The 13,482-nt window shown below is 45.0% G+C and overlaps 1 protein-coding gene across 1 annotated transcript; it reads right to left on the bottom strand.

Moving 5' to 3' along the window:
* Positions 1–219: 219 nt before the first annotated feature.
* On the bottom strand, positions 220–4,907 carry UBE2L6 (ubiquitin conjugating enzyme E2 L6). Its single transcript, XM_083742511.1, has 4 exons — positions 4,611–4,907; positions 2,641–2,736; positions 2,143–2,329; positions 220–1,984 (listed from the first exon to the last, which is right to left on the bottom strand). The coding sequence occupies exons 1-4, from the start codon at positions 4,638–4,640 to the stop codon at positions 1,830–1,832; spliced, it is 468 nt and encodes a 155-aa protein (XP_083598637.1). The 5' UTR covers positions 4,641–4,907; the 3' UTR covers positions 220–1,829.
* Between the last annotated feature and the right edge of the window lie 8,575 nt (positions 4,908–13,482).

Below are 13,482 nucleotides of genomic sequence, written 5' to 3'. Positions count from 1 at the left end.
GGTTACCAAGGAGATAGTACGAACAGCTCTCCTTGAAGATATTAAGCACAAGGCACACTAGAGCTGTGCAGGGTACAAGGAAAACACAACCTCATCCAATGCCTGCTTACTAGGAAGGAAGCCCCATGAGAGACTGTGGCCAGGGAGGAATATGGCCAGATAACCCCAACAATAAGAGGTCCAGCAGAGTGAGAATGAGAAAGAGCAGCTGCCACAACAGAAGGAGGAAGAACATTTTTTTTATTAGAAAATGCATTTACTCACATATATCTGTGCGAGGCATTCCCATTTCCTAGGGTGCAAGATTCCACTGAAGCAAGAACTTGCCTCTAAATATGTTCTGCTTAGAACAGAACAGTATAAGTGATTTAAAAATAAAATAAAATCTAACTTCAGATTTTTGGCAACATAGGCCAATTGTTTGCCAGCTCCACGTTTGCCCTGCTCTACTCGGAAGAGCCTTCCAGCTCACTTATCACGTCATTACTTACCTACTGTATTTCAAAATCTCCAAGCTAAGTTAGGGTGCTTCTAGGCAGTGGAGCGTTGCCCATTAGGGAGAATGGGGCATTGACCCACCAACTTCAGTCTCCCACCTGCCTACCTTCTTGCAACCAGTTCAGGGAGTGCTCCTAGCAGCCAGCTTCCCCCTTCTTAGACTCAATGTTACCCTTGTAGGACTCAGCAGGAAGGAGGATGTAGTCAAAACTAAAATGAGCTGCCTTCGCCTATCAAAGGCTCTGGCTCCACTTACTGCTCCCTCTGCCTTCTGCCCCAAGAGTCCCAGTGGCCACTTGCCATCGCTGCTTCCAGTTCCAGACGTGAACAATTAGCAGCACTCCGTCCTCACTGCTATGTTTTAAGGTGGAAGTGGAGTAGCTGCTCAGAGAGTCTTAGAAATCTGGGAACAGAGGCAGTCCCCACCCCCTTTCCTCAACCCCAAATGTTGCAGGTAGGGGGAGATTTTCATTCCCTTTCGCCACTGAACTCATGATTACGATGTTTTCTCCCCTCCCTCCAATTTGGGGCCAAAGAGAGACAAGAAATACGTGCAAGGCAGTTCTATTTGGAAAGGGAAGAATTAAAATGCCAAGTTGATTTCTGAGATCCAAAACATCAAGAAGGAAGTGGTTACAGCACAGACTGTACAGCCCTTCACCAGCCTGCAATAGAGCAGAACACCTGCATAACAGGTCGTCTGAGGAAATTGTAGAGCTGCTCCATCGTTGTTGTTTTTTTTTTAAAAAAGGTTTGTTTGTTTATTTATTTTTTTAGCTTGGAGAAGGAGGCAGGGAAGGAAGATGAACAGGGAAAACATGGGAGGAGGACGTTTTGATTACAAATGGCATGTACATGTTCTGTAAAAAAATGGATGACAAAGTGTACTACGGTAAATGCCCAATGAGAAAGCTGCCTTGGAAAAACTAAAGAAAGTCATTTGTGCCTCTTCCCAGGAATGTTTAGAGCAGGGGGCGGTGTTAAAGTGAAAAGCAAAACTGTAAGAAAGCAAGAAAGGTCATCCAAACCCCAGCAAATGCAAGGCGAAAGCACAACATTTCACTTCTAAGAGCACCATTTCACTTCCAAGAGCAGAGTCCAAAGCAAAGTCTCTCCTCCCCAGGGCTGAAGTCTCCTCCCCCTCAGATGCAGAATTAGTGTCATGAGCCAGAGCAATGCAGGATCCCACCGTGTACATTCTTTTATTGAGAATGCAATGGTGGGGACAGCTTCTGTGGTCCCACTTGCATTTCATCCCACTGGGACTGTGCCTATGTGGAAGGTTCCCCAGCCAGCCAGTGAGGCAGGCAGTGGTTCAGGAGGGCAGGTGGTCACTCGCATGGCCGCTTCTCACTGAATTTGCTGGTCTGCTCTTCAGCTTTGGACAAAAAGCGCTCGTGGTCCTGGATAAACTCGTCGGCCAATTCAGCGCGCAATGGGTGGTCTGGGTCAGGTTTATTCACCAGCCCTATCAGTTCCGCAATTACTGTGGGTCAGAAAAAGGTAGGAGGGTCAGAAAAGAGCATAACGTATGTAATAACTTCAAGGAGAGAGAGCGCAGCAGAATGGACAGATGAGCCATGGCCATCCAACAGCCAGTTGGCTCTCCCTGTGCACTGACACACACAGCTTTCTTGGCCCTACCTTGGTCTGCCTTGGTGGAAGGTCTCCAGTTCTCGTTGCTGACAATCGGCAAGCACACCTGGCCCTTCTCATCCACGTTGGGGTGGTAGATCGGAGTCTTGAAAGTGACCTTGGGAGGCTTGAGGGGGTACTCACTTGGAAAGCTGATCTCAATCTGGAAGGCGCCTTTGTTGTACGGGGGGTCATCCTGAGCACAAGGACAGGAAAAGGCAGTAGTCACCTCACAGTGCAAATGGTGCCTCCCTGTATGTGGGCTGTGGGGATCTAAAAAAATAAAAGCCCATATTCAAGCAGACCCTTTCTGCCACCTCAAGGCAAATGGAAAATCTGGACCTTCCTCTGTAAAATAAAATGATACGGTGCTGCCTTTTAACGATGCCCAAATACATTGCCTGAGGCAGTCACTTCACCCTACCCCAAAGGTCATCTCTCTATGAGCCATTGGTGTTGCCTTTGAGGCTATTCAGGCCCAGCCATTTCCTAATTTCCTAAACTCACCGGCACTAGAAGTCCCTTCCACAGCAGGACATTGTTCACATCTACTTCAACATCCCGAAGGCAGCGGAACCCGGACTTCTTAATTCCATCCAGCTCCTGAAAAAGCAAAAAAGATGGTTCCAGGCCTAGCAGTGACAATTGCCCAGCAAAGCATGGCCATCCTGTTGGACCAGGGGATCTCAAACTTTTCACCTCCAGCAAGGACCACTTGCCTGAAAATTACTGAGGCCCACCAGCCACAAAAGGGAGGCAGAGTTTAGCATAATCCACTGGCATTTACTGACATCATTTTCTACAGGTATATAATCCATCTTTGTAAATTACTCCATTCCTTCCTCGTCTTTTCACTTATAGCAAGGAGCACCAGAGCTCGGCTTTCCTCAAGCTAAGTACAGACATTTACTCATAAGGTATTCTGACAGCCTCCCACTTCTAGGAAGATTTTGCTGATCCAGAGGCACTAAGTGGAGACAACTTTTTCTTTTATATTTTTCATATCCCATCCTCATATGTCTCAAAGTATTTTTCCCCTCTCCGATCCTCTGCCACCAATTTCTTTCATCTCTGGTTTGTGACATCTCAATGCTGCCAATGTCTGCATACTGAACACCTTCATTTTGGTCTACTAATATAGCCTTGCCATACCATGGAGGACTTGGCAGCAAGAACAAGTGAGACCCTCACTCTCCATTTCCACATGTCAAGTTTCCCAAATGCTTGACACAGGATCTGTGTTTGTCATTTACCTCCTGTAAATCAGTTATATCCACCACCTTTATTTTTGTCTCTCTTCCCCTCACTCAAACAAGTCACAAGCTGCCTTCAGAAAAGATAGCAAAATATTAATCTTGGGTATCAGTACATTTCTAAAAGTGAGAAAGATCTTTCCTAATTTGGTCCCAGCTGGCCTGCCCTCTCTTCCTTGCCTCTAAGTTTCAATTTATTGACAGAAACTTCCTCAAGAAGTTGAGATCATAACAGCAGGCATATCTCCTTTCTCAAACTTTATGGCTTTTCTCATCCACAGGACAACTGACATGCTGCCAACAGCATTATATTTTTGCGCAATTTCCTTGCTCTTTTCAAGCTTAACAGTAACAGAAACTGAAAGCTATTTTTCCATTGCAACTGAATTGGCAGCTACACAGCCTCCCTCCTTCAGACATTTCCCCTTCAAACCAGTATTTCAGCTTCAGTCTGTTTGAAAATTGTAGTCAACATTCCCCCTGCTAAAATAATAATAGTAATAGTAATACTAATCACCATCATCCTGGGAACAACAGTTTAGTCTTCAGATACACAATTCCCAGCACCTTCACTAAAGGTACCAAATTGTAAGTAGTTTTTGATATATGCTTATCTGTTCCACAATGAATTCAGAACTGTCCCTTAATAGGGAATGTTATCCAAGAAAGTTGTACTTAAGGGTTTGCTGTCTGTTGCCCACCTCACCATTTATTTATTTTTTGCAAGTCTCTCTAAACTTGGATTTTGATTGTTGTAAAAGTGAGAGATGGGCAAGTTGCACCCCCCTGCCAAAAGCATGTTATTACCCATGCATTTCTATATGTTCAAGTATGCATATCACCCCGGTGAGGTCTTCCGTGCTCTGGGCAACTGCGCGGCAGGCAGGCATTCGAGAGGCAGGCCTTGGCTCAGCCTAGCGGTGCCGCGACGAGAAACGCTTCGCCCGTCATCTGGCCATCTGTGGAGGGTCCATTTTCCCCGGCAGAAAAGAGGCGACCCGATCCTAAGACGGGAACCGTGGCTGGATCGAAGCGCCCCCTTACAATAAAGCGGCGGCAAGACTAGAGCAAGTGTCCCTCCCTCCCCTCGAAGATCCCACCTTCACAAGCCCGCCTGGCCCGCCTCTCAGCCCTTTCTAAGCAGCGGATCTCCAGAGGCCGCGAAAGAGCAGCTGCGCGGGACCGAGAAGGTCGGGGATGTGCCGCGCCGCCCCCCGCGCCTACCTTCGCCACTCGGCGGGGCGCCGCCGCCATCTTCGCTTGAAGCGCCTTCCGAGGCTCCTGCTGCTGCTGCTTCTCGGTGCGCCGGGTGGTTGGCTGCAAGTTGCGCTATTGCTCCGCCTCGGAGAGAGAGCCGCGAGATGCGAGGAGAGGGTTTTACTTTCGGAAGAGCGGGCAAAAGCTCTCTCCGGGTTAAGATCTATATTTCCCCGCCGCATGCAGGAGCAGCACCGATTCCAAAATAAACTCCCGTCAGCTAATCGGAATCACTTCCTAAAGTGAACCATAGACATTATTTGCATCATGTACGACATGCACACACTGGATGCAAAAAAACGCAGCAACAACCTGTTGCATAAAAGGTTGTTTTCTTTTTTTATATTTCAGATTACCACCGGACTTGGGGGTTGCTACTTTCCAGGGGCAAAGAGGGAAACTGGAGCTTTCAAGGTGCCCCTCCGTTCTTAGATCCCCTCCTCCCAGACACTCAGCATTCTGTGCCACTGTCCTTAGTCCTCATTGGGGTGTTTTAGGGTTTTTTCCTCTTTGGGGTTTTTTCCTTCGTTTCTCTTAAAAATAGTTTGTACTTCTGCAAATCTTGGGGTTCCTCCAAGCCTGCTAGTACTTCCCTCTTGTGCATGGATGGTGATGTTGTGTGGCTGTCTATAATACAAGGGTGCCATCTCTCAGGGTTTTATCCCCAATCAAACGGCTTGCGGCTTAAAAAAATAAAATAAAACCCCAACCCGTAGAACATCCCCCTTTCCTTATATACAAAGTGTGTGTTTCTACTCCTTATGGCTGCAGAGAAAAACTCAAAGACATGGCTGTGAAGAAGTCACGCACGGATTCAAAACTTAGCTTACCTGAATGTGAGGATACTTCAAACAACACATGCTTCAAACAACATTCCCCCCTCTTCAACATATGTAATAAAGTCAGCATGGCAGCATGAGTGTAAAAGCAGTTACATTTGAGGTCGGCGGTTCGAATCTCCGCAACGGGGTGAGCTCCCATTGCTAGGTCCCTGTTCCTGCCAACCTAGCAGTTCAAAAGCATGTCAAAATGCAAGTATATAAATATGTACTGCTCCGGTGGGAAGGTAAACGGCGTTTCCGTGCGCTGCTCTGGTTCCCCAGAAGCAGCTTAGTCATGCTGGCCACATAACCCGGAAGCTGTACGCCGGCTCCCTCGGCCAATAAAGCGAGATGAGCGCCGCAACCCCAGAGTCGGCCACGACTGGACCTAATGGTCAGGGGTCCCTTTACCTTTACATGCTATATATTTAAAGCACTCTTGTTCCCTCAAAGACTTATGGGTGTTATTAAGAGTTGTTGCAAATTGTAACTGTGAGGGATGAACTACAGTACCCAGAATCCTTTGAGGTGAATAATGTGCTTTGAATGTGCTTTGGATGTATAGTGTGTACCCAATAAAAAGTCAGGGCCTGGCACAGTTGAAGCAGTCATCCTTAACAGCAGCTGGGTATCTGCCCCTCACGGCCATCTGCTTCATAGGATGCAGAGCCAACCTAGAGGAAGCTGAAATATGACTGAAGTACCTCAGTTCACACAGCAAACTACCAAAAATAACTAGTTAACTAGGAAAGAGGGGAATAGGCGAAGAAGGGTGGGAAACTGTAGGGCAGGGGTGCTAAACATAACTCAGGTAGGCACCCTTCAGAACATTGTGGACCACTCTGCTTTCAAAACATTTTGGTGGTTGAAGCCTCTGCCTCCTGAGTCACTGTTTGCCACATTCTGCGGCCACCAAATTGGTCTTAGCTGAAATGAATGGGCAGTGTCTGTTTCCAAGAAAGGGATGCCACACCTCACAGAAGTGGGGTGGGGGGACTCAGCCGTGTTGCTTTCACATATAGAAGCCTATTTGAGACCTATGGAAAAGTTCAAAATGGCTGTTGCCTAATCATGACAGAGTTTGAAAATAAATATTTATTTTCAAACTCTGTCATGATTAGGCAACAGCCATTTTGGACTTTTCCATATGTTTCAAATAGGCTTTTATAAAACTCTGTCATGATTAGGCAACAGCCATTTTGAACTTTTCCATAGGTCTCAAATAGGCTTCTATATGTGAAAGCAACTCTGTCACTATTAGGCAACAGCCATTTTGAACTTTTCCATAACTTGGCTGGCAGCGGCTGGCAAAGGACCCAGTTAGGCAGGTTTCAGACAGTTCAAGTGTTCCCAGGACTAGAGACATCAGAGCAGGACGACCTGCTAATTTTCACAGGCTGCACAATCCCAGTCAAACAGCACCTGCTTGTATCTCTTGAAATACTTGCCAGAAGTTGCTTTTGTCACCCAGGTTCTGTGTATCATAGAATCATAGAGTTGTGAGGGACCTCAAGGGTATAAAATAGATAGGTGGGGGGGTGTAGCTTCTTTTGTTCTTTAAAAGTATATAATATTGTTTTATAAATGTATGAGCAGGAATTGGTGAACCAACACCTATTGGATAAAAGGAATTGAATATAAGGAAAGAATTGTGAGCCAGAGATAAATATGTAACATCAAGCAGCAGTGGGGGAAACAGCATCTAGGATCATCATCATCATCATCATCATCATTTTAATTTGCATACCATCTTTCTATCTTGCAATACTCAAGGCGGTTTACAAGCTGAAGAAACAGAGAATGTACACCTTATAACAATCTAATGCAATACAACAATGTGATAATAAAACATAATTTTAAAATAAGCAGCTAACATCAAAAAAGGAACATTCAACTATCATTAAAACAGTATAAAATAATAATATCAGCATATAAAAGTTAAACAGAGATTCACTCTTAACAGTTACAATAAATAATTTATAAACTACAATAAATAAAACAACGGCAAACCACAGTACATCAAATAATACAATACAAACTGAGAAGCAGAGACTAGAGGGTGGAGCAAGGCAGGTGGAGGAAGGCCTTGCCTGATTAAGTCAACTTTTTGGAAATATTGTATTAAATTTGATGTTATTTGGCTCTGATTTGTTAATCTTTATTGCCCCCCTCCAGTTTTTTAATTGGCAAAAAAGGAATGCACCCCGAAAGTAATCTAGTTCAACTCCTCAATGCAGGAACCTTTCACCCAACATGGGGCTCAAACCCACGACCCTGAGATTAAGAGTCTCAAACCACTAGTAGCAGTAGGCAGCTGTGTACATCCAGAGATCCTTCGGTTGCAATGCTAAACACACTTGCTAGGGACTTGCTTCTGAGTATGCATTCATAGGGATGCACTGCATAACTGTGAAATTTTCAACATGCTTTTGATTATATCCACAACAAAAAGAATGGAGGGAAACGGCTGGGCAACATTTCCCCCCAAAGTGAATAGAGACAAATAAGTAGGGATGGGAGAATCTGTCAATTTGAGTTTCTCGTTTTCCAGTCTTAATTTCAGTTATTCACATTCATGTGTAAAAGTTCTAATGAAAGTTACTCAGCATTTTAGTGTTAATTTCCCCCAGCATACATACACATTTGTATGCAATGTCGCCTAACATACGCACTTTATTCTAAAGCAATGTTCCCTTACGTTATGCATTTTTGTGTGTTGTTTTCATGACTACACACATTTTTATGCACACTTTGCCCTGGGATATGCATTTTTGCACATGTTACTTGGCTGGAGAGCTACATTGCAAAATTCAGAAAAGTGTGAACTTTGAAGGATAGCTGTGGAATTGCTTTGGAAAGTGCAGATCAGGGAGCTTCCCCTTTAAATGTAAACTGAATCCAATTTTCCCCTCAGTCCTACAAATAGCAAATTAATTTCTTCTGCATTTTAGTGCAACTTTATCAAGCACTCAAGAATAAAAGGAAAACATCACTAGGCCTGGGCATATTTCATGTCACAAAGATATTTCTTGAGCCATCACTGTTTAGAGCCAATCAGTCGTGAACAGCAATTCCTTCTTCACTGACAAATGCTGCAGTGACATGAGCAGTGGAGACAAGTATGGCAGTGGGGGCCACTATCCCACCCTGCAGCATAGACCACTGACAATATGTTTCCCACCTTGTTACTGTCACTCCCACTCCGGCCTAGGACTCATCTAAACTTACATTTTGCCCTGCACTTTCTAGGCGCAGGCCCTCATTTTCCTGGTTCATGTCTGAACACTTTCTTTTTTGCCCCACCACTTTCCCCAGGAAAACCCGCTATTAAACACTGAATCAGAACAAATGGCAATTTTGGTCCATGGATTGATGTTTGCTCCAACTCAGCGGTAAAGTGCAGTGCTTCACAGGGAAACAAACAAACAAACAAACAAATGCTCAGATATGAAACCTGGAAAGCCTGGACCCAGAAATGCAGAGCAAAGTTAAATAAGGACAGGGCAAGTAAGCTTATACTGTAGTTTATTTAACTGGGAATAGAGGAACTGCCTGATGATATCCCAGTTTCTTATAAGTCAAGGGCATGTTCTTTCTGCTCATTGACATTTTGTTCTAAAACGGGGACTAAAAAAATTGGTTTCATTCCCATCCTTGTAGTTGACCTGATCAATTACCTCATGTCAAAAGCTCTCCCCTTTTTGTGCTTCCATTTCCTCCTTTACTGGTGTGTCTGTCTGCACCTATCCCTGTTTCCCACCAGATGCTTTTGTGCAAGGACAATCACAGCGGAGACACCTCCACCTGTCCCCACCTGTGACCTTAGTCATGGGACTTCTCTGGTGTTCCTTCTACAGATTAGTCATGGGACTTCTCTGGTGTTCCTTCTAAAGATACTGTCTCTTGGTTGTGTAAGTCATTCCAATTTGCCCTAAGGATAAGTCAGATGTTTCTGTTAGAGAGGCAAGTAGCCATACGTCATCCTCAGCCACAGACGCACATGCCCTTGTCGCCTCAGGCGACAAAACACATACAGATATGTACACACAAGGGAGTTCACTGAGTGCAGAGTAAACAGGAGTGTGTATACAGCCTTTATGTCCACTGAATGGTGGGCAGTGCTGCCCCTCTCATAGAATCCTACTACTTTATGCCAGAAAACTCAGGCAGCACAGTCTTCTGGATGGAAAAAATGTACAGGGCAACAGGTCCACTGGCTTGGCCCTGGAGCCCTATGTTCCCAGGGGTGCTCCCACTGCACACACGCAGGCATTTGATGTCAGCCTGCCTGCCAGCATGCCTGATGTCAGCATGCACACGTCATGTGCTCACACATGCGCTGGCACAAAAATTTGTGGGTGCCTGGCCCCTTCATGGGGAATGCTGTAGGGGCTGGAACACCTAAGGCCCCAGGTACCCAGTGCCTATGCAAAGCAACCTGGAACAAGGGGCTTGCAGAGAATACCACAGCCTTGGTGCTAAATATGTACAGCCACATTGACAATGGCTTCTGTCTTCATATTTTAATTAGTACGGTGACGCCGAACTAAATGCCTGCTTTTGATAACAATTCTTTGCATCGCAAGTGTCCTGTTCTGCATCCCACACATTCTGCCAAAGTTTTGAAAACTGGACAAATTGACCACCAGTCCAACTTAATCACCTGCTGTGATGGGCTCCAAACTATCCTAATAGTTGAAATGTCACAATGGCACCCATCATCAGCCACAGGAAGCTCTTGGCAGGAAGTGTGCTTGCTTCTTTAAGGCACACCTTGACAAAGGGTGGGTTGCATTTTTGAGATGTTTCTGAGAGAGCTACAAGATGAGTCAGAGAGGCCTTGCTTGCAGAATATTTTGCATGGAAACCTTTGCTGTTTAGTGTGTGTTTCTCACCCCTCCACCCACACTCCCAACACACCCCACACACGCTCCAGAGAAGCAGTTTTTTTCCTGCCATGGAGCTGACACAATATTAAAAGAAAGAGCCTGACCTGTTGAAATTTTGCCCAACCTGTACCTGTATAAGGCAAAGGAGCTTGGCCTGAGAAGGAATGGCATTCCTACATTCAGCGTCTCAAGTATTTGTAGTCCACACTGAGCCCACCTCAGTCACTTCCCCTTTTGCATGGCCCATGGAAATAGCTTGCGTTACGTGTCTAGTGTGCATTGGGTTGCCTGCATAGTTCAAGATGCAATGCTGGCAGCTGGGTGAGCCCATAGCATCATCATAACTTATTCAGGAGGTGAAGTCTCCTTTTTAGCATTAAAGTGCTGAAACAGCACTTTTTTGGCGGGTGTGTGTGTGTGTGTGTGTGTGTGTGTGCAAACAAGGGGAGAAAGTCAGTTGGAAACCCAGATACAAATCCAGAGTTCAGGCCAGATCAGGGGACCCACGGCTGCTTTTCCTTCAAAATAAAAGTGGTGGTGTTAAGCATACTTTTTAAAAAAGAGTGCTCAATATTAATACTATATTAAGCACACATTTAAGAAGCATCCTTGATACTAGCATTATTATTTTGAAGGTGAAGTGGTTAATCTCTAGAAAATTCTGCAGCAACTGAAATCTGGAAATTCTTGAATTTATTAGCTCTGTCTCCTCTAAACTGTGATGTGTGAGAAGTGTCTGTGGTTCTGGCGAGGGAAATGTGTCTTACATGTGCCCTCCCTGCAAAGGTTCAGTCCTAACACTGAAAAGGAGATGCCATGTCTCAGCTCTGGTGACTCCTCCTGGCCCACATCTGGCGACCAAGCTGCCCAGCCAACAGCAGATGCTTCCCAGAGAACATATTTCATTAAAACTAAGGGATATATTAGGGTGTCACTTATATTAGCTATGGCAAAGGTAGCGGGGATTGATTCAGCTTGCATTTAAATTGTAGTTCACTACACAGATTCTTTTGGCGGGACTCTTCTTGAGACTGCAAGAAGATCAAACCTATCCATTCTGAAGGAAATCAGCCCTGAGTGCTCACTGGAAGGACAGATCGTGAAGCTGAGGCTCCAATACTTTGGCCACCTCATGAGAAGAGAAGACTCCCTGGGAAAGACCCTGATGTTGGGAAAGATGGAGGGCACAAGGAGAAGGGGACGACAGAGGATGAGATGGTTGGACAGTGTTCTCAAAGCTACCAGCATGAGTTTGACCAAACTGCGGGAGGCAGTGGAAGACATGAGTGCCTGGCGTGCTCTGGTCCATGGGGTCACGAAGAGTCGGACATGACTAAACGACTAAACAACACACACAGATTCTGCTGTGAGAAGAGACTTGACTTTCTCTGATGTTGCTTTCTCTGATTCATTTGCAACAATGCTGCACTCACTTCTCAAAGCAGGGCCAAAATAGATACTTAATTTCAGGGCATGCGCCGAGTACCAGAAAAATGGGACTTCACATTAACAATGTAGTCCCTGAGGACACAGTGAAACCACAAAAAGCTGGGAACCAGTAGAAATATTTTGGAGGGGCAGGATCTCTCTCTTGGGATCTGAAGTAGGGTAGTTTCCACTGCACATGCCAATTGCCTTCATGTATTCTTCAACTTGATTATTTGTAGGTAAAGCCAAGGAAACCAAACTTGGGCCATGCTGCCATCTCACTGTGAGGAGGAGTGAGCAACAACTGTTTCTTTGACCACCCCAAATGATACCTCTGTGCCAAATGCGGGGAGAAAAACAGATGAGATCACATATTGTGAAAGAGCTAAAAGCTTGATTTGGAGTCTGTCTGTTGTTGCTTGTATGTTGATGATACTCAGCTCTTTTTCTCCTTTTTGCCACATTCAGAGGAGTCATGTGGAAGTGCTGAATTGGTGCCTAGGTTCAGTTAGAGCCTGGATGAGGCCTAGTAAACTCATGTTCAATCCAGAAAAGATGGAGGTGTTGTCAGTGAATGATTTGTCTGATGTAGTGTTTCTGGACAGAGTTGCTCTCTGTCTCAGAGTCTTTCTGGACAGAGTTGCTCTCCCCTTGGTGGGCCAGACTTGCTGTTAGATCCAGTTTTTACCATAAAAGGCCCCAATGGCCCCTGTAATATGAAGTACTATTCATCAGCTGAGGCTGGTATTCCCATTGTTGCCATCCCTCCTGGGCAGAGGTATCTTGTTGCTAATGGCAACAAGTGTTGCTCTTTTTGCAGCCCATGGGGCGGGGACATACTCTATTGCTCCTGGGGGACTTCAGGGGCTAGGATCTCAGTCCGTTTTCTCAAAATACTTACCAAATAGAGCGGGGTCCAACATGAAGCATAGTCTCAACAAGGCAAAGTAAGTAGCACAGAGTGTTCCAGGCAGGCAGGGGAATCAGGAGCTAAAGACCTATGCTATTTCCAGCAACCAGGAGACTGGACTTTATACAATGCATGAATATGTACTTTCAGTTTCAACACACCTTCTGCTTTGTTTCTGCTAGTAAAGCCAAAGGAGCAGACCAGATGTGCATGTGTTTAAGGAGCAGAGGAGCACGTGAAGCAGATGCTCTCCCACTGAACTACAGCTGTTTCCCATCACCAAAGAGGTGAGGTAGCTCATATTTGTATAGCGCTGTGCATGGAAGCCCATCGGCGAAGGAATGAACAGAAAGAGCTCAGGGAAAGCAAAAGTTTGTTGTGCGTACAGAGATCTATAATTCTATTATTCTATCCACAAAACATACACTTATTACAAACATTGCAAATAAATCTTTATTCTAGCAAAGTCTTCTCATGAGTCTGCACTGGCCTAACTTTCCTCAACTACTCTTGGGCATAAAGGTGGGGTATGTGACTTGCAAAGCTCAAATATACTCGTATAGCAAGCTTTTCCAACTTGGTGCTCTCCAGACATTTTGGGGACTACAGCTGCTATGAGATCCAGACAACACAAAATGTCAGGACGGCACCAGTTGTTTATTATTATTATTATTATTTTAAATTTGTATACTGCCCTACATCTGAAGGCTGCAGGGTAGTTCCCAACATAAAAATGCAAAATGAAAAGACAAAATACATTACAAAACAAAAACAAAAACAAACCAATAACC

The sequence above is a fragment of the Podarcis gaigeae genome (genome assembly GCF_964106915.1).
Source record: "Podarcis gaigeae genome assembly, chromosome: 1".
Classification (NCBI taxonomy): domain Eukaryota; kingdom Metazoa; phylum Chordata; class Lepidosauria; order Squamata; family Lacertidae; genus Podarcis; species Podarcis gaigeae.
This window is presented reverse-complemented; position numbering and strand designations above follow the sequence as displayed.

Coding starts and splice junctions, on each gene's coding strand:
- UBE2L6 (XM_083742511.1), bottom strand. CDS start 4,640: ATGGCGGCGGCGCCCCGCCGAGTGGCGAAG. Junction 2,737..4,610: donor CGCCCCGCCGAGTGGCGAAG/GTAGGCGCGGGG, acceptor TTGCTTTTTCAG/GAGCTGGATGGAATTAAGAA. Junction 1,985..2,142: donor TTCCACCAAGGCAGACCAAG/GTAGGGCCAAGA, acceptor TCTGACCCACAG/TAATTGCGGAACTGATAGGG.